The sequence below is a fragment of the Botrytis byssoidea genome (assembly GCF_014898295.1).
Source record: "Botrytis byssoidea strain MUCL 94 chromosome Unknown BBYS_016, whole genome shotgun sequence".
In the NCBI taxonomy this organism is placed as follows: Eukaryota; Fungi; Ascomycota; class Leotiomycetes; order Helotiales; family Sclerotiniaceae; genus Botrytis; species Botrytis byssoidea.
In genome coordinates this window covers 868,371-893,775 of record NW_024065857.1, presented here as the reverse complement: position 1 = coordinate 893,775, position 25,405 = coordinate 868,371, and the positions used below count along the sequence as shown (strand labels likewise).

At 43.4% G+C, this 25,405-nt stretch overlaps 10 protein-coding genes across 10 annotated transcripts; 6 read left to right on the top strand and 4 right to left on the bottom strand.

Annotated features, from left to right (window-relative positions):
* Window positions 1-2,848: 2,848 nt before the first annotated feature.
* On the top strand, window positions 2,849-3,977 carry EAE97_008027 (uncharacterized protein; the record flags this gene model as incomplete). Its single annotated transcript, XM_038878541.1, has 2 exons — window positions 2,849-3,095; window positions 3,148-3,977. The coding sequence occupies 2 exons, from the start codon at window positions 2,849-2,851 to the stop codon at window positions 3,975-3,977; spliced, it is 1,077 nt and encodes a 358-aa protein (XP_038730791.1).
* Window positions 3,978-7,009: 3,032 nt separating this feature from the next.
* On the top strand, window positions 7,010-8,736 carry EAE97_008026 (uncharacterized protein; the record flags this gene model as incomplete). Its single annotated transcript, XM_038878540.1, has 5 exons — window positions 7,010-7,054; window positions 7,271-7,332; window positions 7,531-7,634; window positions 7,701-8,193; window positions 8,256-8,736. 5 exons carry the CDS (start codon window positions 7,010-7,012, stop codon window positions 8,734-8,736), a joined length of 1,185 nt encoding a protein of 394 aa, XP_038730790.1.
* Window positions 8,737-9,399: 663 nt separating this feature from the next.
* On the bottom strand, window positions 9,400-9,645 carry EAE97_008025 (uncharacterized protein; the record flags this gene model as incomplete). The annotated part of the gene is made up of 1 exon (XM_038878539.1): window positions 9,400-9,645. One exon carries the CDS (start codon window positions 9,643-9,645, stop codon window positions 9,400-9,402), a length of 246 nt encoding a protein of 81 aa, XP_038730789.1.
* A 1,230-nt stretch (window positions 9,646-10,875) lies between these two features.
* On the top strand, window positions 10,876-11,856 carry EAE97_008024 (uncharacterized protein; the record flags this gene model as incomplete). Its single annotated transcript, XM_038878538.1, has 3 exons — window positions 10,876-11,131; window positions 11,195-11,557; window positions 11,615-11,856. The coding sequence occupies 3 exons, from the start codon at window positions 10,876-10,878 to the stop codon at window positions 11,854-11,856; spliced, it is 861 nt and encodes a 286-aa protein (XP_038730788.1).
* A 586-nt stretch (window positions 11,857-12,442) lies between these two features.
* EAE97_008023 (uncharacterized protein) lies at window positions 12,443-14,086 on the bottom strand (the record flags this gene model as incomplete). Its single annotated transcript, XM_038878537.1, has 1 exon — window positions 12,443-14,086. One exon carries the CDS (start codon window positions 14,084-14,086, stop codon window positions 12,443-12,445), a length of 1,644 nt encoding a protein of 547 aa, XP_038730787.1.
* Window positions 14,087-14,749: 663 nt separating this feature from the next.
* EAE97_008022 (uncharacterized protein) lies at window positions 14,750-17,048 on the top strand (the record flags this gene model as incomplete). Its single annotated transcript, XM_038878536.1, has 2 exons — window positions 14,750-16,025; window positions 16,081-17,048. 2 exons carry the CDS (start codon window positions 14,750-14,752, stop codon window positions 17,046-17,048), a joined length of 2,244 nt encoding a protein of 747 aa, XP_038730786.1.
* A 56-nt stretch (window positions 17,049-17,104) lies between these two features.
* Window positions 17,105-18,621, bottom strand: EAE97_008021 (uncharacterized protein; the record flags this gene model as incomplete). Its single annotated transcript, XM_038878535.1, has 2 exons — window positions 17,105-17,238; window positions 17,289-18,621. The coding sequence occupies 2 exons, from the start codon at window positions 18,619-18,621 to the stop codon at window positions 17,105-17,107; spliced, it is 1,467 nt and encodes a 488-aa protein (XP_038730785.1).
* A 524-nt stretch (window positions 18,622-19,145) lies between these two features.
* EAE97_008020 (uncharacterized protein) lies at window positions 19,146-20,412 on the top strand (the record flags this gene model as incomplete). Its single annotated transcript, XM_038878534.1, has 8 exons — window positions 19,146-19,148; window positions 19,210-19,237; window positions 19,294-19,359; window positions 19,467-19,506; window positions 19,566-19,644; window positions 19,704-20,020; window positions 20,117-20,202; window positions 20,273-20,412. The coding sequence occupies 8 exons, from the start codon at window positions 19,146-19,148 to the stop codon at window positions 20,410-20,412; spliced, it is 759 nt and encodes a 252-aa protein (XP_038730784.1).
* A 427-nt stretch (window positions 20,413-20,839) lies between these two features.
* On the top strand, window positions 20,840-22,918 carry EAE97_008019 (uncharacterized protein; the record flags this gene model as incomplete). Its single annotated transcript, XM_038878533.1, has 2 exons — window positions 20,840-21,263; window positions 21,315-22,918. The coding sequence occupies 2 exons, from the start codon at window positions 20,840-20,842 to the stop codon at window positions 22,916-22,918; spliced, it is 2,028 nt and encodes a 675-aa protein (XP_038730783.1).
* A 778-nt stretch (window positions 22,919-23,696) lies between these two features.
* On the bottom strand, window positions 23,697-24,233 carry EAE97_008018 (uncharacterized protein; the record flags this gene model as incomplete). Its single annotated transcript, XM_038878532.1, has 1 exon — window positions 23,697-24,233. One exon carries the CDS (start codon window positions 24,231-24,233, stop codon window positions 23,697-23,699), a length of 537 nt encoding a protein of 178 aa, XP_038730782.1.
* Window positions 24,234-25,405: the final 1,172 nt, after the last annotated feature.

The following is a 25,405-nucleotide window of genomic DNA, read 5'->3' as shown; positions in this document are numbered from 1 at the left end:
ATTTAGATTGCGACTCCCTGCGGACTGTCAGCAATAGGCATTTTTATTCTGGAATTTGTTTTCATCACAATGTGTATTTTTGGCACAGCGTTTTAGCGCTCGACTCGTCATGTTAATCTATGGTAGCAAAAGAGGAAGGTCGATGCCCCCAAACTCAATCGATCCATTTGACATCGCCGGTAACAGTTGCCACGCGATTCCTCCTTTAAAATCTTACCTGGAAGCAATTTGGAAGCAATTTATAGTCAGACAACAGGGGTATATTACGGCAGATCATTAAGGCAAACGGCATTGGCGTCCTAACGTAGTGTCGACTTCGAATCGGAAATCATACGACATGAAGGCGCTTAAAGTTCAGGATGTGATTTATGCCCACATAGTGAAGCTTAACATCAAGTACACTTGGGCGATTGTACGTTATTATTCCCATTTATTCCCATGGTTGGTACCAGATCGACGATATGGCCTAGGAAAATCGATTCTTGGGAAATTCATCGGCTAAAATCGCGTTTTGGTCCAGAGAAGGAGGTAATGCCAAAGATATTTAAAGATCAAGGCTGGGTGTTTAGTGAAGTTGGAAAACAGCTCAAGGCAGTCAACATCAATCATTAGGCCCCACCGGAAAAACATCGGACGTTTGACAAGCTCACGAATTAAATGGCTAAGACAGTACTAAGATAAGTCGAATCAGGTATCAGCGCTTCGTTCATATATTCCTGTCAATTAGCATGTACCATTAAGGTTCTCAAAGACCCAGGTTTCGATCCTTCCGTCTATGGCTGTGGTAATACCATGGAAATGGATCTCGTCTTCCACACGTGGCGTTTTCATGGCTGGTGGACTAAAGATGCGCATCCGTTGGGAAATTATTGACCTGGGGTCTAACTCGCGCTACAAGGAACAGGGCTTCGAAATCAAAAGCACTGTGCGAACACGACAAGCGCGTAGAATCACAGACGTTTGCATGAAACAGAAATAAAGGATTCAGGATGAGGATTACGACTTCCAGCTTCAAGATGTTCAAAAGGATTGATGTGCAAAGAAACAGCGTTTACACATGGCAGACATGGTCATTGCATGGTGATATCGCATCTTATCACACACATGCACTCTAGGTGTTATTATGACCTCAAACGACGGTGAGCATTAGCTTACACCCTCATCCTTATGACGATATCACGGAATAATATCAGAGAAAGGAAAAGGACGGGACATCCATTCATATGACCGATTCAAAAACCACGCTACTGTATGATATTAGTAGTCTTGGGGGTGGACTTTCTCACATCGAAGAAAGTGGACACCGTCGGATATGACTCCCATTCCGGGCTATTGTTTACCGAAGTACTTATATCTTTCGCTGGGATATCGCCATAAATTACCAGAAGCCAAGCCCATGGAGATTGGAGTTGTGAAGATCTTCAACTCCTTGGGATTGTACGTACAGAGAGTCGATTTCTATTATAACTTATGGACCCCAACGGAAATTCCCATAATTTTCTAGTCCTCCAGCCTCAAGGCAGCTGTATTGTGATATTTAGGGTGAAAGCTAAACTGCATTGGCAAGTCATGTAGTCGGTTAGATACCCAGTTCCAGCAAACCCTTGACTCTATGGTTCCAGAGCTACATTAAGCGATGTCGTTAGCATCGCCAACGGCGGCACTTGATGGCCGCTGTATTTTCCACATCAAGCTAGGTGAGTAAAGCTTATGGGGATTGATTTTGATTGATTGGCGTAAATCACCGAAACGCTGTGAGGGATTCGAGTAGCGTGGAAATGTTTACAGGGTGACAAGTGGTCAGATATCTGCGATAAGAATTTTCGAGTTCATGCCCCAACTGCTTAGTAAATACATCAACAGAGAAAATATCGATAAGGAAGGCAATTGGCAAATACCTAGGTAAAAAAAACCAATACAGAAAATTAATGGATGCAGCGGCGAGCGATAAATATATACAAACATGGGTTTGCGTGGAGGGGTAACCTGGCGCCCTTTGATTTGAGAATGATTGATGGGAATTGTGGGGATGCTGGTATACCATGTGCTTGGGGAGCCAATTGTAACATCAAATAGAAAACGTTTAACAAACGTGATTGGTGGTATTTGCAAGGGAACGGCTGAGAACTACGAGGATACTTTGTACGCATGATGCACCGGTGCCGACTCCTGATAGGTGATGGGTGTTAACGGAACAGACAACCGCACTTGCATTTGTAGAACCCGTGGTTGGAGAATCACATAGAATAAACATGGTTAATGCCCGAGTAATTTTTGTGCGGTATCGTCGCTATGGAAATGTTGGATATGGGGAATGAAGCCGAATGAGGTTCAAATTTCTATTCTCGTCGTGGCTAAATGCCTATCATACAAGACATGAACTACCAAAGGATTTGTGAGCGGATATCCTACTCAACTAGGTAGCTTCACCCATTGACAGGTCGGGGTTTAGTATGTCAATTTGTCGCAATTCGCAATTGACTAGTCTGCCCGAACACCCTGTCAGTAGTGGTAGTGGAAATCTTGAATAAACTAGTTGTGGAGAGCCCTGGAGGAACCATGTATGTATCATCATGTACGTATGTGCACCATGCCCGATAACCAGTGTTTGAGTGGGTAAAACTTGGGAGTGTTAAATAAATGGAAATTGAGCCAGTGGTTAGATAGTATGATTGTCAGTGGAGTGGAAATTATTCCGTGACTAGATATATACCTTAGTGCTGGACCCCTCTTTTCCCCGTTCTTCGATATTTATTATATAGTCTGAACTCAATTACCAGTATTGGAATTAGGACAACAGTCAAAGCTTGAACTTTACTCTTATCATATCACTATCGTCGACATCAACATGTCTTCACTCACTAATTCATCATCATCCTCTCGCACATCCTCAATAAGCTCAACATCGAGTTCGAAAAGTTTGAATGACAGCACAAATGCAGGTATCGGGAAGAAGAAGTTTTGCTGTAGTTTCGCGGGGTGCGGAAAATCGTTTTCAAGGAGTGAACATTTGCATCGTCATGCGTTAAATCACAAGGATGGAAATCATACCTGTTTGCGATGCCGTGCACATTTTCGACGTCGAGATCTCCTTGGTAGGTGACATTATTTTACTCCCCCAAAATCTTTTCCTAACATGTCATGTAGACAGACATATGAATCGTCACAAGGAGAAGGATGATGAAGCTGGTGGTGAGGGACTAGGTGTATTGGCTACCAGAAAAAGACTTTGGAGAGATGCAGATGGAAATATTGTTGCTACAAGAAGACCATCATATGTGCAAGAAGGCACCAAACGCAGACAAACAACCACGAGAGCAGACAGAAAGATGAAAGTCAGCATTCAATCAGATTCTCAAGACCAAGTCGGCAGTCACCAATTACTTTCTCCGCCAATGAACACACCCACTATCAGATCAAGGTCGCCATCTGCAATTGTGGCGGATAACGGAAGATCATTTCCGGAGGCTGAAGGCCATCAGAGATTCGAATCACATCACCCTGTTCCATGGAATGGTATGACTGCATCAATACCATCACCGCCAACCTCAGAATCCAGCATTCACTCAGCAGGCCAGTCTCCAGCGCCTGAACTCGGTGATCTTGATGGGCTCTATGAAGAAACCACATGGCCTGCCATTCCAAATAGTTTACCTCAAGCTCCTTCTCTCAATCGCCAACTTCCCGAGCCTACCGAATACAACATGGGTCCTTCACATCATTGGGGCTCGCAACCCTTCCAAACATTCATGGGGGCAATGCCGGAGGTCTCTGGGAGCTACGATGATATTTTCAAGCCAGATCCAGGAATGTACGAGTGGCAGATGCCGCAATGGAATAATCAGATGCTGATGTCAAGAGTGAGAGAGGAAAAGCCTGGGTACGAGGCGCAAGAAGAGCCGAAGAGGGAATGGAGTTATTCATATTCTGCGCAAGGGGGCAATTTTCATAGGACCTATGGTGTTGGAAGATGCTGAGATGGGAAATGAAATCATGAATAAATGAATCAATGGTTATGATTACATCGATCTGGTTCTGTTTAAATATTGCTGTGAAATTAGCGGTTGATACCATGGAAGTTTTGATAGTTTTAGCAATGAAAGACATTAGCTGTTGCTGCTCTCAATCTCGTGTTTGTTCCATGTGCAAAACCAGAAAGGACAATTTTGTGCGATTTGTGTTTCTCAAGGTTTGATATCACCAACATAGTCATTCTGAAGGTCACTCTCAAAGCATCAGTATAGGAGATATGAGTGCACCGTACTCAAAACTTTTCATTCAATCTAGGGTATACTAGCGAAAGGTGTCACGGCGACATTGTGCACAGTCTGGAGCCAGGGTCTGAGGGGAGTTTGGGGGCAGTTTTCCCAAGATTGCCACAGGCCAAAAATAAGACACCGAGCACATGGATGAATCCCCGTAACTCGTCCGTAACAACTCCTTTTGGTAGCCTTTCTTGTCTGGGAACACAGGATATCCATTGACATACATGTACCCGCTCGATATCTGTCTTCTATCATTGGCTCCAGGGCGTGATCCCGTCCAAGTGTTCTTTTGCCTGATGTTACACAGGCAAGCTGCAACCGCTGGCTTTCAAGTATGAATAGTTAATCCTTCACCCCTTAGCACGTTGTCGATGACTTTAGATGCATGGATAGCTTGATTCCTCGACCCAGAAATGTGGAATCTCCGATATTATCCTTGTTCAATATCCACATGCTACATCATAAACCTAGATCCATGTTTGTGGAATTTTTGAGAAGACTGTTCTGTGGACCTGACGTTGGGGAATTGAGGAAGATGAACTGATAACGATTTTGGCCATACATTAGCGAGTCCGAAGAATTATAACCCTGTACCATTTTCAATATCAGAAAGCGCTCGAGCGAATTTCATTTCAATCAAACGCGTCCTAGAATAAAATATCAATATTAAACCCCTTAATAAATAGAGATGCAAGGTAAAAGAATCTCGATATCTGAACATACGAAATCGAATACCTAGGAAATGACACAAGGTTCAAGGCGTATTCATTTCGGCCATCAAACAAATGCATGGCGATCTATCTTCGTCGCCTACACACTAAAGACTTCCATTAAGGTTTAGTCTATACGAACTATCGTATCAGACGTGTCGAACCCCAATCATACTATAGTAAGCCTATATCAGCATGCAATTCTGAATTTTGCAATACGTCCGTAAGATGGAATATTGAGGGAGAAAAAAATCTTACGCATGATCGGAGAATTCCAAGTTCTGTAAGCAGGAGATGTCTCCTTCCAAAAGGACGCGAGCCTCATGCATAACTGGCTATACAACGGTTAAACCATCGACCAACCTCTTCCGTATATGCAGAAAACGATGAGTTTGTGTGATAATTTCTTTCCTGGCCTCGCTGGGGTACCCACTAGGATACTTCACACTGCTACTCTAACCCCAGTAAAGTTATGATCACACGCTTATTAGGCTCCGGGGAAATGGTGGAGACTCAAGCATGAAAGCTTGTACCACTTAGAGGTTCACCGCCTGTTTGAGGAAGGTTATCATCGGATGTTCCACAAGATGTTGATGGAGCATTTTGAAGAATGTGGTTGACATAAGAATGGAGAAATCTTCCGTTTGATAATCGAAAGATAACAGTGACGCGACGCTGCAGTGTAACAGGAAGAAAAGGATTGATGGCTCACTGGTTGCGGTACTCAAGAGCGAACTTCCGAGCTGTCGGGGGAAAATTATGTACACGTGATCATATTAAGGAAATTTTCGACTATTTCCGATCATGTTTGGCGGAAGCACATCTGGAGAAGTCTTCATTGAGTAAAGAGCGACGGAAAAAATGAACTTGTGATATATTGCTGTTACCTTGTTGAATCTTAAGGCCTCTCTTCTATCTTAACTGCACAATACTAGATCTACAATGCCGATAATGCAGCGATTGTTAGTGCATCGAATGCTTTATCACAATGTCGAAACCCGCTCGATATTGCTCTCATCGACAGATCTTCGATGTTTGGTCAATTTAGTGGCATAGTGGTTGATTTTTGACTTACCAATTGCTAGGCGGGAATCTTTACAAAGAGCTTGTTTCGTATAGGAACAAGAACCAAATCTCGAGAATCTAGTAAAAATATAAATAATGGTTGGTTTCCTGTTTAAAGCCTAATCTAGCCTGTCGTGCTGGTGGTGCATCTTCTTGTAAGATATACAAAGCTCATCTCTAAAAATGGCAACTCTCGGTGCAAATTATATCTGGGTTAGAGTAACAGCCAGTCGCGATGTAAGTATTCTAAAATATTACCACCCGTAAAGGGGCCAGCCACATTGTTTCCTACCGTATCGCTCTCAGTTGTCATTACTACTGTCAATAACTTCTCCCGGTGCTCATCATCGAGTATGAATACGCTCTTCGTCGTATCCATTCAGCTACGGCTATTGCGAACCTTCGACAGACGAGAGTACACATAAGAATTGGGATCTTCGGAATGAATAGCGCCAAATTTGATCCACACTGTCGGCAAGTTCAAGTAATACAGTCCAGCAGCGTCACTTTTCATGAGAAGCGTAACGATGGTTCGAACTACTCTCTGTCAATTTAATAGTTCCAATTTCCGACAATATGGTTCAGGTTACAGCCACATCTTACATCTCCTAACTTGTCGCTTTGGCTCTAGACAGATATGGTTCCAAGGAAATCCGTAATTCTCAACATCTCGACAGAGCCTGGCAAAATGTCGTCATCTTTCTCCCTTCAAATTTGATTTCATAGTTGACGTCTAATAAATGACCTTTCTCTGTATAGATTCGGAAGTCTTCTATCTCTGGTATGATCTCGTGCCAACAGCAATGTTCGTTCCGGATCAGCATTGCGTTCTCACATTCAGAAATGATTTCCAACTGCATGCCGACAACAAACATATGGTTATATTCCGCTTTTCAAATTGGAGTAACCCGGCTAAGCATCATTTTCTAATCTCGATCGGAACTTTCGTTCCTTGGACCAACAGTAAAGATGTTGCTCGACGCAAATGAGGTTTACTTGTTTTTTGGCCAAGCAGTACCTTTTCTATCTCTTATATTTGCATGCTTTGATTTGAAGGGTATACCCATATGATACTGGTTACTTTGTTTATTTCCTACAACGTTTTACTTTTGCTCTGAAATTTAATTCGAAAGAAATTGTGAAATCTAAACAAGTCATGACAGAACTGCAAACAGCTACAAGTAACCAAAGCATAAGTCTCGTCAATAAATTGACTGACAGGAGAATTAGATTACAGCGTTGCACAAATCCTTGCAAGGAAAAGTTGCAACTCACAATGATCCAGACTATCAGTCAGCACGGGACTCTTGCTTCTCAGCCCAAGCCCAGTCATTATTTCCAGCATACATAGCAACACCAATTACAAATGCTGAAGTTGCAAAGATAGTGGAGGTACTCATTGAATGCCGGAGCTGCAAATATTGAAAGCGGAGTCACCATCAATCTTCGAGCTTTGAATAAGGTAGAGGTCAATAAAGAACAGACCTTAGTGTCTATCGGCGGCGCGAGGTTTATTCAGTTTTAGATAGTTTGGGATTAGCTACGAGCGGCGGGAGAGTCGCCGATGTTGGGGTTGGAGGATTGACTACTGGTGGTATGGAATAAATAAACCTTCGAATCCTTGCTGAAACTTCTCATGACTAATTGAATGCTTTGCTAGGAGGTATCTCATTCTTTAGTGCCAGGGAGGGTTTAGTGTGCGACAACGTCGAAAACTACGAAGTGGTCCTCGCCAATGGAAGTCTTGTAAATGCCAATCGCTTCGAGAATCGCAATCTCTGGCAAGCACTGAAAGGTGGCTCCAATAACTTTGGCATCGTCACACGCTTTGATATCCGAACTTTTTCGCAAGAGAATTTCCTTGGTGGTTGCATCGTCCACGATATTTCGACACTTGACTCACAGTTGAAAGGATTTGCGGACCTTCTTGAGAATTTGGACCCCTATGCTGCAATCATGATGAGTATATCATGGAATCAAAAACGAAATGGATATTCGATTTTCAATAATCTGGAGTATACAAAAAACGACACGAGCCCGAAGGCGTTCAAACTGTTTCTTGATGCGAAACCTCAATATCTGAATACCATGCGTATTTCAAATCTTGCAGACTTCGCTATGAAGGCTGGAAAATATGCTGCGCCCGGCTTACGGTTTGTTCCCATCTGATATGATAATTGTAGTTTTGAACAATGAAATGCTGAATATGAACTAGCAATCAATTCGCAACCACCACCTTTGGGGGAAGCTTCAAATTCCTTCAAACTGTCCATTCAATCTGGAAATCAAGCATCACCTCTGTCTCCTCTATCGTTGGTGTGAATTGGGCCATAACAATCCAGCCCCTTCCCATTGCTGCAATGAATCAATCCGAGGAAGTCAACTCTCTTGGCCTTTCATCTTCCTCAGGTCCTCTTACTCTATTTCTCCTTTCTTATAACTGGGAGAATATTGAAGATGACGAAGGAATAACGATAGTCGCGCAGAAATTGATTTCAGATATCGATGAAGCGGTAAAGGAAAGGGGTGTAGGCAGTGAGTTCAAATATTTGAATTATGCGGCAGGTTGGCAGAATCCATTGAGAGGGTATGGGGTGGAGGGATTAAATAGATTAAGAGAAATTGGTGAAGTTTGTGACCCCAAAGGTGCATTTCAGACCTCATGTGAAAGAGGATTTAAGATCTCTAAAGCTTAGAAATTCTTGGAGGCAGAGTGAAATTAATTGAGACGAGTGCCTCTGAATGCTCCCAGCTTATAGGTACTCGTTTTAGAATAATGCCAGTGAATGTAAACGCGATCCTGCTACACCTGTTTAAGAGAAGCATCAATACATTTTTCACCTGTCATTTTGAAAATGTTCCGGGAAAGTGAGGACTCGAAATGTTCAGCATGAAGTTGTAAATTATCATACTGCTTTTGTCTCGCGTGACTTTTCTCGTGCTGAAAAGATCCAGCGTGGCAATCTTACACAAGTGTCAATATTACTGAATTCAGGACTTATTCCCTATTCTTCCCTCGTAATTACCATTCAGCTACAATGAAAACTCGACAGCGGGTGGCCATGGTGGGCAAAAAGTAAAGGTTACATTTACCCTCATGTCCACAGATTCTTAGCATTTGTTACTGAGTTGTGACAATACAGAGTTGAATGACATTCAAGCAAATCACTCCTCCAAATTGAATTAAAACCCCCGAGCCACCCAACTAGACCCCCGCCCCCAAATGAAAGTGCACCACCGAACATAAAAGAACCCTCGCCGAAAAATGGCAGTTTCAGACCCGGAGCGATCTTACTACACGAGTTAGTCTCAATTCGAAAGACTCCTCAGACAATAACTCACCTTCTACATCAATAGAACTACTTCTTCGCTCTCTTCCTATAGCTTTGGTAACTTCCATACACTCCGTAGTTACCATATTCTCCATACGCACCGTAAGGATTAGCTGTCGTGGATGTTGTGACAGTCGCCGTACTAGCACTTGAAGACGTTGCGCTCGAGGTCGTGGTCAAAGTCCCGGTACCACTTGCACTAGCATCTAAAGCACCGGCCACCACGCCAGTAGCCATGGCTAGCGCCAATGCAAATTCAGCAAGGAATCTCATGATATGAGTATGAGTACACTGGGGATTCGAGAGAGTAAGTATGGAAATTTAGACGTCAAGGTGGATGTAGAAGGATCGGATGTGATTGATGAGATGGGAAGGATGAGAGAGATGGAGCTTGACGAGAACATATATAGACCCCGAGAAAGAGGATGATGGTTATCATGCAGACGATAGAAACCAGGATTAGTATGCTGGTAATGAAGTTGGTTTCATCGTACATAACGGAAAGGGAGATTGGAGGAGGTTACGTGACTATCGATGAGGTACAGCTGTATTGGCTAAACGATGAGAGTTGAATGTTATGTTGGGAGAATTTGACCGAGTGTAATTGTATATGAATCGAAAAATGATGAAATTTCATTCATAATACAGTAGTAGTGATAGATATCGGAATGAATATGAATTGATACGCCATCAGCCAGCTATCATCCGCGGTGATACGCAACGCAAAGAGAGTTTAGATTAATCTATCGAATATCCCACATGTACGAGTCTAAGCATAAGCATCTGGAATTTGAGGTACTTCCATGTCTTGACACAAAAATCTATCAGAACATATCTTGGTTCTTGATAGCCTTCAGAAACACCATCGCAAAAGCATTGGGTAAGGCCATGTTCCATAATACGAAGTGGTACTGTGGCACAGAATTGGCATTTTGAGCGCACAAGATAATTACAAAGCGAGCATATCGCCGGCGTCGTGATGCAAACACAGATACTGGCTTTTAGGAATATCACCCCAAGATAATGCATCTCCAGGATTTATTAAAGAGCAAATGGACGAAGATGAAGTTGAAATTGCAGGTTCGACATATCGCGATTGAAGAAATATGATGAGCAAACAAAATACTCCTTCACACGTGTAATAACGACGATGATCCGAGAATAAAATTGCAGTCCCAGTGTTCGATAAAATAGCTTACTTGAGTTGTACAATGTTTCATACTTCTGAAGACATTGTTTTGAAGAGAAATTATCACCAAATCAAGCGGCGGGACAGACCAATACAGACTACAGATCATTACTTCACGATAGATTCAACCTCATTATCTCAGACATGGACCATACACTGATGCAGATCAATAATCGTCGAGAAATATCATCGATCTTTCTGAAGTCCCAAGATGTTGTTATCCTCGGAACCATCCTAATACCAAACATCACGTACCTTCAACTTCTCAGAAGCAAGTATCCTCCTTTACAAAAAGTTGATAATCAAACTTCAAAATGAGAACCAGGCTCACGGATAAAATTTATGTGTTCGAAGAGATTCCTCGTCAAGCGGGGACAACGAGTCGAACACCCCTTCTAGAACCCGAATATAGAAGGCAAGAAGAAGAAGAGGAAAGCCTTTGTTCGCAGATTCTCCTAGTTTTCGTCTTCTTCATCTTTTTCATTAGTATCTGCTTAATCGGCTTCTGGGTTGGTGGACGTTGGGGTCGCAGCACTGAAAGACTATGCACGGGTTATATTTCACAATATTGTAAGTTCGCCGTTCTGTATGATTGTTTGCCGAAGGAAGCAGTAGCTAACGATGCTACCACAGCCCCAGTCCTTGAAGACCTGAGCCTTTCATATACCACGATGAGTCTTAATGGGTCACTTCCACAATCCAATCAGTATCGCCAAGATGCAGGTCAGGAAGTTGATACGGCCTGGAATGATTTGGGAATTAACTATCGTGACATCGTCGTTCCTGCAACATTGGCAGCGAGTTCCGGAATTACTACTGATCATGTAACAATCAGTGAGAAATATGGTGGCGGCTACCCAGCTAATGTTGAAGGTTTGACCCATCTTCATTGTTTGAACCTGCTTCGACAAGGATTGTGGTATAACTATGACTATTATCAAACAAAGGGAGAAGGCGCTTTCGAGAATGACATTCCAATATTAAAGCTCCACGTCTGTAAGTTAACCGTCTGGAAAGAACCTAAAGAAATGCTAACCTTTGCCGCTTCGATAGCTCATTGCCTTGATATTATTCGTCAGCAGCTGATGTGTACAGTTGATATTGGCGTTATGGGTAAAATCTGGGTCCGTTCAGAAGCCTCAGAGGCGGACCAGGATTTCAATACAAAACATAAGTGTCGAGATTTCGATGCTGTGAGGAATTGGGCTGAGCAGCGACAAATGCCCGCGGACGTACCGGCCGACTTTTTCCAGCAACCAGTGGGAAAGGAGGCTGTGTATTCGACATATCCATGAGCTGCAATGTCAGATCCAGGGGCGCGGCTTCGTTTGTAGAAGATTTCAGATGTTGGACATAAGGTTACTGTGCCGCAAGTGCTTGCAGGCTGTCCGGAACGGAGAGGTGAGGATTGGGGGTATGGTATTCGGAATATTCATTATTGGACTCTCAAGTTAGTTGTATCAAGAATTCCAATCTACAGAAGATATATGACTTGATTAAAATAATTCTGATTGGGTGTGGAAATTTTTGGCATTTGTTGTGATGACTGAGTTTCCTGATCAATCTAGATTAAGATTAGTCAGCGGAACGTCAAAATGCCAAGTCTTCCAGCGCGTTTGCATCTTAGGAAATAAATACTCGCAATAGAACGCTCACAAATCATCAAAACATCCATTCAAAAGCACGTAGTTCTCATGATTGAACATATACAAGTTCTCATATAATCTATATGTCATTGATCAACCTCATTCAGAAACATGGAAAAAAATTCTTTCCTGTGGAAAATTAATGAATGGAATTCATGTTTGTCTTTGAAGAAAAACCTAACACCAACGCTCTTCAGATAAACTATCATGGCATTCCTCCTTATGTCGCCTTCTCTCAATATTGAACACCGCTAGATAATGCTTCAGCCTCGAGCCTTTCTTTTTCTCTCTTCGCCTTCTGGATATCAAGGGACATCTTCACTGGTCTGACGCCCGGGGTCTCAAACACAGTATCAATTTCCTCCAAAGTCAATTCAGAGGTCTCTGGGAATACGAAATATGAGAGAACCAGTTGTATGAGATTATACCCAACATACACGACCCAAATCTTGTATCCAATTTTCTGTATTCCAACCGAGATGCCGTAATTCTGAACTGTTCCAGCTGCACCTTGTACGAGAGCATACAAGCCCATACCTTTCGCTCTCATATCAAGTGATAAAACTTCAACAGGGTAAAGATTATGCATTGTCGCAATTAGCAAAGAGGAGCAAGTCTGGAACAAGAAAAGCCAGGTCACAACAAGCCCAGCATCCACTTTGCTCTCGTTCAATGTGTATTGCCAGGAGGTTATTGTAGCGGCTGTTTGTAAGAGAATGAAACTGATCAATCCGGCAAAAATTAAAGTCCTTCTTCGGAATCTGTCAACTATAAAGGAACCACAAAGAGTAAACACCAAATAAGTCGCATTTAGTCCGAAGTTCATACCCAGCTGCTCGGTGGTTCCTGTAATTCCGACGGTGTCTAGAGCGGGTACAAGATACTGCCCAATGATGCCGCCCCCGTTCCACTGTTGAAAGATTGAGTACAGTACTAGAACTAAAACTCTATACTGTGCTGGTCTACCATGGAATAGCACACGGTAGTCCCACCAAGCATGATTACTTTGTCTCTCGTTCTGCAAGGATTCTTCAATCTGATTTGCAACAATAGTGACCAAAGGATGATCCACATTATTGCCTTCTGTGGTGTGCATATTGGCGATAACCCTCTTGGCCTTTTCCATTTGTCCTCTCATGATGAGATAACGTGGTGATTCCGGTGTTAAGGGGTAGATGAACAAGCACACAATCAATGGAAATAATCCTTCCAGAACCAGAGGAATTCTCCAGCACCAGTCTGATTCAATGTGAGCTAATCCTATTAGTCCGGCGTTCATACACAAGCTTCCGACTTGAAAGCAAGCTCCAAATATCCCAACAAGTCGACCTCTGAGATGTGTTGGGGCTACTTCAGCGACGTACTGGGGACTGGACATGAGTGCTGAGCCAAATCCCAAGAAGAAACGGCCGGCCATAAACATTGGCATGTTTACCGAAAACGCTTGCAGAAGAGATGCAACTAGAACAATAAAATTTCCTGCAAAATTGATGCCTCGTCGTCCGATAATATCAGCAAATGCCATGAATGGAGCGCCACAAATCGTTCCGATAGTCATCAACGCGTTCAAGGTACCATAAGTCACACCGCTTGTGCCAAATCCGAAATAGGTGTGCCAAGGTTTGAAGGCATTGATTCCAGAAATGACGGCCCAATCGATACCGTATCCAGCGGCACCACAGCCTTGTACGAACATCATCAAGAAGATCCGAAACGAAGTCCATGATTTGAATTGCAGCGATTCTTGAGATAATAGGAATAAGTCCTCTTCAGTTAGACGAGCAATAGTGACTTCCTCCACATGTTCTTCGGCATGTTTGAAGTCGCCTAGGCCTTCTGAGACAACTGGCTCCAGCTTACTATCGTACCTGGGTGACATTGCGTTCCTGATTCAGATAGTGAACTTCTTCGAGGCAAAGGTCAAATTCGCGTGCTCAGGGGTTTTTATGAAGACAATTCGAGAGTCTTCTTCTTTCTATTCGGAGGCTTTGCTTCGGATGGAAGATCTATCCTTCTAGATGTCGCTGATGGGCAACGGAGATGAGTGGGGGGTGTAAGAGGAAATTTGCAAAGATCACCACTCCACAATAATCGTATCACTCCTGTAGTATTCCTTTAGAAATTTAACTTCGATATTCACTTTGGTTAGGTATATAAGGAAATCCATTTAGATTCCAACCAATCATGTCACATGTCCCATGCGGGACAACGGCCCTTGCTATCACCCGATGTCACCTCACTTTCCCCCGCATTATCTCTTCTCCGCAACCCCAATAGTTGGTAATTACCATCGAACAAAGAGTTCCTATTGATGGATTTCTAGACATTCGTTCAGGCTGTTGTCTATGCGTGAACAAGCTTCCTGGTTAAATTGATCCCTGTCATCAAATTCAAAGCGATTGGATGAAAATCGAATTTTAGCGGAAGGGAATGCGCCGAAACTGACCGCATTCGTCTTTGGACAGCATTGGCCACCATGGAAAATTGATATCTAGAGTATGTCTCAGTATTAGAATACTAGAAAACACTTTGAACATCCAAGATGGCCCCCCCTAACCTGGTAGAAACTCTCCATTACACGTCACCTGCAAAGGAGTGGTCGGAAAGTTTGCCTGTAGGCAATGGCCGATTGGGTGCGATGGTCTATGGTGGCACGTCAAGGGAAAAGCTTCAGTTGAATGAGAACTCAATCTGGTATGGCGGTCCTCAAGATCGTACACCTAAAGACGCGTTCAAAAACCTGGACCGTCTGCGACATTTTATCCGGATAGGCGACCATGCAGAAGCGGAAAAATTGGTTGAGCAGGCATTTTTTGCCACTCCTCACAGTCAACGCCACTATGAACCACTCGGAACGCTGACTTTGGATCTTGGACACGACCCAGCAAAAGTAAGCAACTATTGGAGAGGATTGGAACTGTCAACAGCGAATGTAACTACGGAGTATGAGCATCTCGGAGTTAGATACAAACGCACAGTCTTCGCTAGTTATCCTGACGATGTCTTGGTCGTTCAATTGGAGTCGTCCGAGAAAGCGGAGTTCACCATCCGATTATCAAGATACAGCGATCGAGAATTTGCTACTGATGAGTTCGTCGACTCTATTGAAGCGCAAGATGGGACCATAGTGATGCACGGGACACCAGGTGGACGAAACAGCAATGATTTTTGTTGCGTTGTCAGCGTTCGGGAGTTAGCTGGTGACGGTAACGTTGAGACTGTGGGGAACTGTGTCATTGTGAACTCCTCAAAGGCTATGATCATTGTCTCTGCACAGACAACATTTCGCCATGCGGATCTGGAAGCTAAAGCCCTAACTCAAACAAGGAAGGCACTCTATAGCCATGCTGATCTTTTCAAAAGGCATGTTCAGGATTACAACTCACTATATGGGCGTTTTAAACTTCGGCTCTTTCCCGATGCGGCTCACATACCCACGGATGAGAGGCTGCTTATCGCTCCAGATCCCGGTTTAGTGGCTTTGTATGCTAACTATGGTCGCTATCTTCTCATATCTTGTAGTCGACCAGGAGATAAAGCTCTTCCTGCGACTTTGCAAGGGCTATGGAATCCATCTTTCCAGCCTGCATGGGGCTCTAAATACACGATTAACATCAATACACAGATGAATTACTGGCCAGCTAATGTGTGTAATTTGGAAGAATGTGAAGATCCATTGTTTGATCTGCTTGAACGGATGGCGCATCGTGGGGAGAAAACCGCTAGAGTTATGTACGGGTGTCGTGGTTGGACATCCCATAGCTGTACAGACATCTGGGCTGATACAGATCCTCAGGATCGTTGGATGCCAGGCACACGTGAGTCGCCTCCAATTCTTAGTTTCGATGATCTACTTAATTAAGGCGACCTTAGTATGGCCCATGAGTGGTGCTTGGCTTTGTACCCATATTTGGCAAAGACAATTATTTGGAGGCGATCATAATCTAAAATTCCTCCAAAGAATGTTTCCTGTACTACGTGGAAGTGTTCAATTCATCTTGGATTTTCTTATCAAGGATTCAACAGGAGACTTTCTGATAACTAGTCCGTCTTTGTCTCCGGAAAACTCTTACATTGACCTTGAAGGCCAAAAGGGTGTTTTGTGTGAGGGATCTGCTATCGATATACAGATCACCAAATCTCTCTTCGAGGCATTCCTATTATCTGTAGATTTGCTGCAGATTAATGATGAACTGACTGAACCTTTGAGATTAGCTCAGAGCGAACTACCGCCTTCAAAAGTCGGTGAATTTGGACAACTACAGGAGTGGCTTCAGGACTTCAAAGAATATGAGCCGGGCCACCGTCACACATCGCATCTTTGGTCTCTTTATCCAGGGGACTCGATTCACCCTTCAGAGACACCAGATTTTGCTTCTGCTGCTGAGGTTACGCTGCGTCGTCGAGCTGAGAATGGTGGAGGGCATACAGGATGGAGTCGAGCCTGGCTCATCTGTCTTCATGCCAGGTTATATGATGCGGATGGCTCTTTGGGGCATATTTTTAGATTGTTGGAAGACAGTACATTACCCAACTTACTAGATGTACATCCTCCCTTCCAGATTGATGGGAATTTCGGTGGATGCGCTGGTATTGTCGAAATGTTAATACAGTCACATCAAATTGATACCATTCAACTCTTACCAGCCTGCCCTAAAGAGTGGAGATCAGGGGAGCTGAGTGGTGTTAAGGCAAGAACTGGATTTGAACTTGATATTGCTTGGGATGAAGGCGTATTAACGAAGGTCCTGGTACACTCGCGACTCGGTCGTATGACGAAGGTCGTACTCCCGGACAAGACTGTGATTATAAATGGCACTGGAGACCACCGCCTAGTTTGATGCGGAATTCTATATACATTCATATACACACTGAATTCCCATACCATATCCCATGCTTATTTTCCTTCAATCATATAGGTAAAGAGTTCCTTGATAACAGTTGCGGACTTCTTTGGGTATCTTTTCTTTCCTTTCGACTCAAAATCTATGAAAGTTACTCCAAATCTATCAGTAAATCCTGCAGCCCACTCTATATTGCTAGTCAGTCACTTGTAAATATCGGAATTCGCGAAGTCTTACCCCAGTTATCCGTAAAAGTCCATGCAAAGTAAGATCTGATGTCTACTCCATCTTCTTTCACAGCTCTTGCTAGTGCACCAATATATCCCTCAAAAAAATCAATTCGGAACTTGTCATTTAAAACTTCTTCAGTCGGTGCTGTTTCACCCTTCGCAGTAGTTCCATTCTCGGTTATGAAGATGGGAACGCCATATCGAGCCCAGATCCAATTCAAGAGCTTCCGGAATCCATCCGGACATGTTCTCAACCAATAAGTATCACTCTCAGGTCCTCTCACCACTCCTTTCGAATTAGTATCCAGCTTATCGATGTTTCCCGAATGATCGTTGATATCGGCCGGGCCGTCTCGATGTTTCACAAAGAAGGTCGTATAGCTATTCATTCCATAGAAATCCGAACTACCCAAAACCAATTTTGATTCCTCTTCCGTGAATTTTGGCAATCGATCCCCGAGTTGCGCACGCATACTAGCCGGATAATCACCTGTCTTATATACCGGATCTGCAAACCACGCAATCTCAAATTCTCTCGCTCTTTCTGCGGCTTCCACATCCAACGGATCCTCCTCGTCCCATGGTTCCGAGTTATTTCCATGTAAAGTGATCATGATAGTTCCACCCTGCTTTTCCTTAAATTCCTCCCGATACATCTTCACCACATGAGCATGGCTTACCAATTCCGTATGGCCAACGGTAAACGGCTCGGTGCTCGAGTCTCCCTCCTCATTCAACTCTCGATTTGATGACCGTCCAGGCGCATGTACACCAGCTGCATATCCCGCTAATGTGTAGACACCTGGCTCATTATAGGTAATCCAATTCTTAACCCTATCACCTAAAGCTTCAAAACAGACCCTTGCATACCTCGCGAAATCAGGAGTATACTTCTCCTTATTCAACATACCACCATATCTATCCTCCAATGCTTGAGGGATATCCCAGTGAAAGAGAGTCACAAAGGGTATAATTCCATTTTTCAGCAATTCATCAACAAGCTCACTGTAATATTTCAATCCCTTTTCATTGACTGGATCATCCTTTCCTCCTAGAGGGATAATCCGCGACCACGAAAGCGAAAACCGATATCCTGTCACACCGTAAGACTTCATGAGGGCGACATCCTCGGCAGTTTTGTAGTAAGAGAGAACAGCATCGTCGCAGGTACTCGAATCTTTTACTTTTCCAGGTGTGTGGCCGAACTTGTCCCAAATAGATATTCCTTTGCCGTCGACATTCCACGCGCCTTCCACTTGCGGCGCAGCGGTGGCGTAACCGAAGTGAAAATCTGGACGTAGGACGTCTTTGAGATCTTTCAGATTTTCTGGGACTGGCATTGTGAGCAGCAAGGTATCGAAATTTTCACTACAGATGATTTCGTAGATGGTTTGCTTGAACAGCTTTGAGTTATGTTATCTGGACCTCCTGCATCACGTTACATTGAATACTATACAACGGTCATTCTGGTCATTCACCCCACCTTCCTTCAATCGATTTCTATCATCAGCCTCTTCTCACCCGCGCGCTCCACAACGAAGGCGGGGTAGTCCCGCCCCCACACCATTCTATTGGTGGAAGTTCATACACGAGGATTAGTACAGGCTAAATTGTTATGGTCTTAAATACAATTTATCATTTCATTTTTTGGTTAAAACGGTTCTATGGTTCGTTGTCAGGATAGGGTGTGGCTCGTTTACTTCGTATGCATTTGTGAGCTGTACCTATTTTGGAGGTAAAGATTTTTCTCGGATTTTCGGTCCCGAAGTATCTTGTTGATTTTTGCGACTCTTGAGATACTTTGTTCTGGTTCCTTTTACTAGGGAATTGGGCAAACTCTTCGTAGAAGGCTTGAGAGATAGAAATGGTGAGTGCTTTCTGGGACAGAGGAAAATCACATGATGAGCGTATTCTGATAGACAATATAGGCACCTTATGATCAGTTCATGCTATTTGGTTGGTGGCATGAAGATACTTCGGTTATGATATTCAGTACTGATATAGAGTATCAGGTGATAGTATTACTCAGTGCTCCAATGAACCAAGCGGATTCTCATTCGCATCTGCAATCCAAAATGGTATGATTTGAAAGTCTTTCGTATTGCTCAGACCTTGGCGATACAACAAAGGGTCCTGTTTCAAAATTCATTCAAGACGCACTCCCTAATATGCCCAAATTATTCAGCATATGCCAGGAAACTTGACGTCATAAATAGAGGCTTCAGGTACATTCCCTTACATTTAACCTATGAATATCCAAACATCTACTAACGTACTTGGGCAGTGGCTATACTACCAACCATGCACTTGAAATACTCCCAAATTTCTTTCCTTCACCTTCTCAAGCGAAAGTCCGTTTTCTGGTATGTCACTCTTCCATCTTTGATAGTCATACCCAGAGCCAAAAGCTAAAGTAAATCAGCTTATCTTCTTTGGTGCAAATGATCTCAACCGTGGCCCCTCCACAAAGCAACATGTGCCCCTTCCGCAATTCGTTATTAATCTCAAAGCCATTATCTCTCACCCTCTCATTCAAGCTCATTCTCCGAAGATCATTCTTGTGACGCCTGGACCTGTTGATGAGGCAACATCCAGAATTATGAATGTTGAGTGGGCAAATTCGGATGAACCTAGACGGGTTAGTTGGACGAGAGAATATAGGGATGCAGTAAAGAAGGTTGGAGAGGAAGAGGGACTGGGTGTTGTCGATATTTGGAGTGCATTTATGGGGGCTTGTGGGTACGTCAAGGGTCGGATGGTTTTCCTTGGGAACTATATAAGTTGTGCAAGATCAGGGGAATAAGAAGCTATGAGCTAACATTGATCACTTGAAAGGTGGAAAGAGGGAGATGATCCAGCTGAGATGCCAGGTCTAGAAGGAAATGGCAAGGATAAAAAACTCACGAAACTGCTATACGATGGTGAGTAACCCATCAACACCCGCAATCAAATTACCAGAGCAATATTCGAGTGGCCTAATTGATATTACAGGTCTACATTTTAGCGGCGAGGGCTATAAGATTCTTTTTGATGAAGTGACGAAGTTGATTGCAGAGAAGTATCCAGATGAGACTCCTGAGAACATTAAGAATCCCATCAAGATGCAGTGGGAAATAGATATAGGCTGGTAGATTATACGCCTTCAAATTAGGGCGGAATTATTGGAAATATAGAAAAGAATAGACCAATTTGATTATTTCAAGTGTATTTTCACTGGTTCCCAATTTAAAAATGTTACAATCTAGCTAGATTCTCACCTATCGCCATCAGACAGTGATAAACTTGTTGTCGCATGCAATCAAATAACAAAATCATCCCGCCCAAGCGAGCTCGTGAAGTGAGATCCTATGTAGTGATCATATCAAGCTGAGCTGACATGTCTCATTCTGTTCAAGCCATGTTTACTTAGCAAATGACACCCGGCGTAACCTCGGCTCAGCCGTATTATTGTCGCAGCTCAGCTCAGCATTGAGATGGCTACCTAATCTCAGTACATATAAGTCGCTCAAGAGGTTTATACAGCTACCAAGGTCTTTGAAGCTGCGAGTATACTTGAACATGGCTTTGAAAACGACTTGGCCAATATGCACAACATGCCAGACGATTCCTTATACATTATTCCAGAATGGAAAGATCAGCCACCCTTACCCGTTCTGGTCGAGCTTCTCTGAATTTGCGAATTCTGCTTCGAGAGGTTGCCATACATGCATTTTACTATACGAAGCTGTCCGAGAGCCTTTCAAACATCGATTGGAAGGGCAACCAATATTCCTGGAACGCGCAACTATTGATACTGGTGATACCGAAGCTGTAGCCTTGACAGTGAATCTTGCCTCTCTGTCCGATCACAGTACTTTGGTAGACGAATTCTTACGGAAGCACGCTGAAGATAAACTTTCTGCCTTCAAATATTTACCAATTGCTGATGTTAAACATGTCCTGGATGCTGGAGAGGTGCCTGAAGATGCACGAAATTTCAAGGGTAAGATCTTATACAGAAATTAGGATTCTGCATACTGATTAAAATCGTAAGATCTTATCAGCTCGTATGAGGAGAGCGAAGGGGCGGTTAGATATATCAAGCAATCCATGAGTCACTGTTTAGAAAACCACAAGTTAACATGCGATCGGGTGATGTTTCCAATCTCATCCGCTGCGTCACAGCGACAAAATGCAGTTAACATTGTATCCGGACGCAATGGAATGGTAATGGCGCCAACTCGCCTCATTTATGTGGGTTCCCAGGATAGCGGCGATTTTCCAAGACTCGTTGATGGGCAGGAATGTCTGTATAAAGGCGGGTATTTGATTCTCAGCTATTGCTGGGGAATGACACCTAAAGATGCACCATGGCAATTGATCACTACAACTATGCCGCTCTTTGCGACAGAGATTCCACTCAGAATTCTTCCACAAACCCTTCATGATGCGATTATGTTGACTCGCAAGCTGGGAGAGCATTACATCTGGATCGATAGTATGTGTATTCTTCAGGACTCAACAGAGGACTGGCAATTTGAGGCTTCTAATATGGCTTCCATCTATGGAAGTGCTGTTATGACTCTCGTAGCCGCATCTAGCTCAGTATATGGTGGTATGACGGATCGTAGAAACCCATTACGAAACAGCGCTGCTAGTCTCGATTTACAAGATAGTTCCTCAAAATCAACCGTCTATATATTGCCAAACGGACAGCCTCGGAACACACCACCACCTCCACCGACCGATAGTAGAGGTTGGTGCTACCAGGAATATTTACTTTCCAGCAGACTAGTAAAGTTGACGCAAAAATCTATAATATGGCAATGTCTAGGCGACAAAAGCAACCCCAACACCCGATCACAGGGTCTCGAACAACTCATCCAGCATCCTCCATACAGATGGTACACACTTTGGTACCGCTTGATAGAGCAATACTCCAACAAAAGCCTAACATACCCAAAAGACAGGCTCCTCGCATTTTACGGTATCGCATGCGATAAAGCAGGCAGTGCATACCTTGCCGGAATTCTCAAATCTGATCCTTGGGCAAGTCTACTTTGGTGTCGCGATGAAAACCAAATACAGCGACGGCCGGGCCATAGATGCAAGGAATATGTTGCGCCTTCGTGGTCTTGGGCAAGTATTGACGCGCCTGTGCTTTTCTATGAGGCAAATGCACGACATTGGAGAAAACCACAACTTGGCGCCACGCTTCGAGATCCTGAACTCGTTCATGCGGAGGCGCAGCCTGTTTCTTATTTCAGGACAGGTGCTGTAAAAAGTGGGAGTGTTGAGATATCAGCATATATTGTTATGGTTCGCACAGCACCTGTCGAGCCGCTTTTATTCAATACCAGGCAGGGCTCTCATACATACGGGAGACGAAACTGTGTAGATCCGCTTACCGGTGATGCACTTGGATTGATTGTTTTCGATGTTGCGGTAGAGGCAAAGGATGACATGTTACTATGCTGTGCGCTTTTGCAGACGGGGAATATGGATTTGTGGGAAAAGAACGGTATGTCTGGACTTGGCTTGACATTGAGAGTGAAAGGAGCGACCGCGGAACACTGGAAGTGCACTCGAGTAGGATATGTCCAATTCACATCTGCGTTTGGGAAGTATGCGCAAAAGTGTCGCGTAGAAATTTCGTAAACTTTGGACTCAATATGTAAGGGAACGGTGTTACTTTATAGATTGTAGTCCCGGAGAATTTAAACACTATGATTTTCAACATTATTTGGTCTAAATAACTTTACTTTGTAATCAACTTACATAGATCATAGCCGTTCCAGTCCAGCTCCGTCACTGTAGTATTCACTCATGCCATGCCCCTTGGCAACGAGTATGTTCTAAGCGAGGAGGCCGAATGAGCATCGGATGAGTATCAAGAATGGCCCAGAGGTCAGTGAAATGGTGGTGTAAATCTGGCCGGGGAATCGGGATGGAGTGAGCAGGCCCTAAGCTTTTCCGGCAGTGCAATTACTCGCAGACTTGCAACAGAATCATCAAAAACGAAGGTAAAGGGGAAGTTTGAATGAATGCTGAGGATCCGAGGCTTCAAATCAGAGGTTTAATACCTGGAATGTCTTAGAGAAGAATGATCAAGTATCGTTTGGTCTCCTGGGAACAAATGCCGATGTTCTCAGTTTCCCAGCAGACAATGAGAGAAGATGATCTTGAAATTTATCATTAAGCGTCATTCTATTAGAAGCAATTTCAATCAGTCATTACTTCCTTGATTGATGCATTCCGATATCCCCGTATTTAATCCATAATGTACACGCTGGAACTGCCATCTCCCAATGTTCAGATGCCCAGGCCACTTCGATCCGACCTACACGTGTTTCTTGATGCAACAAGCCTGCCAAATGCCGCATTGTGTATATATCTATAACCGTTCAAATGCCTTCTCTCAATTTCCCTTCTCCAATCAAGGAATGCTAGTCCTCAACTGTACACCGTGCCATCCCTTAATCTCCTCTCCCAGTATCTTATTAACCAACCTCTGTTGCTTTAACATATTCAAACCCCTAAACTTTTCACTAACAATCTCAATCCCATACATACTTCCACATCCACCACTTATATCCTGCACCTGCAGTTTTGTGGGCGCAAGTTCGTTGTATAATAAGCCCCAAATCTTCTTTTCTGCTTCATCGAGATGAGATGGCACCTCGAGTTTGTCTGCCGCGGCTCCATCTGCACCTTCGCCTACGGTACCTCTGACTGTGGATGGAGAGGATTCACTGCTGTAAAACCTGAGGCGTGCGAAAGATGATGAGGGGCAAGGAGCTCTGCTTCGTGCGAGAGTGCGGGGTGAATTGATCGTGGGAGTAGAGTATGAACGTGTAATTTGTGCAGCGTGGGTGGCAGAGCTATGGATGTTTGAACATCTTGAGATAGAGGTGTTTCGAAGAAGGGTTCTGGTTCGCAGACAACGCAGGCCGGAAAGGACGGGATTTTCCATGTTGTGGAGGGGTTATGGTTGTTTGGATTCAATTGGAGATTCGCGGTGGCTTTGAACGCGTCGATTAAAGGTATATTTGAATCTTTGATTTTATTGAAGATTGTGGACTATCAATAGTAAAAATTTGGAGTATACAGTAGGATTGTTGTTGTCGTTGTATGATACTATTGCTATGGTTCAAATATTTACGATTATATTTTTCCGAGGTCCATGATTGATCAGCGTCATGGATCTTGATTAGTCATCGGAGTCCACATTCAACATATACCAATAGGAAGTCTTGAAATGTAAGCACGTCAAAGTATTCGTTTAATTGAACTACATACGGTATCCAGACAACTGGAACGCGTTCTCACGCTCACAATCTATCATGAATCTCTGGCCAGTTGAAGTTCTGAAATTTTCAGGAAGACCAAGCTAGTGCTTCGCCGTTTGATGATCGGCATGGGCTTGGTGTCTATTTCAACATATTGCAGTGTGTCATCATGAAAATTTGCTTCTAGTTCTAGTCCGGCAATCCAGCGATTGTCTAGTGGAAAGAAATTTTCTGTACGTGCCTCGCCTTACAGTTTTAGGTGCGGATTTTAACTACACACGGTCCCTTAGATGACCTTCAGGAAGACCTTCAGATCTACCATTCACAAATAATGATTCTGGAATCCTCTCGCTCAACACGGGGATAGACACAGGAGAAGTCTAGACCTCTCATTTCAAGTCTATAGTTAGCGAAAGTTCATCAATATTTTTTCATGCTTCTGTATGCCTTCAAACTCTCATCTTCCTGATTTTCAAAGTCTAACTTTCTTGATGGAGAACTGGAATCCTATGGAAGCAGGGGATTGGGTTTTGCCTGATGTAGGAATGGATGATTCCTGAAACATATCTCTCAAGAAAGTGTAATTGGAGGTTTAAGTTTGAAGAGTTTGAAAGCCACTGGAGAACTGATGATTTACCTCTTTGGAATCTTTAGTGTGAGCCTTTAAAAGGCAAGTTGTGCATGACTTCAGTCAATAGTCAATGATATCTATCAAAGTAAATTTCATCAGAACAGATATTTTCAAGTAACTTTTCAGGTAGCCTTTCTTTATCTGTTCACTTGTTCCTTTGTTTGAATAAGCATAAAGATCTAGAGCTGTGAACTTCGCAGTAAAGCCAGTGGCTTGATTCTTGAG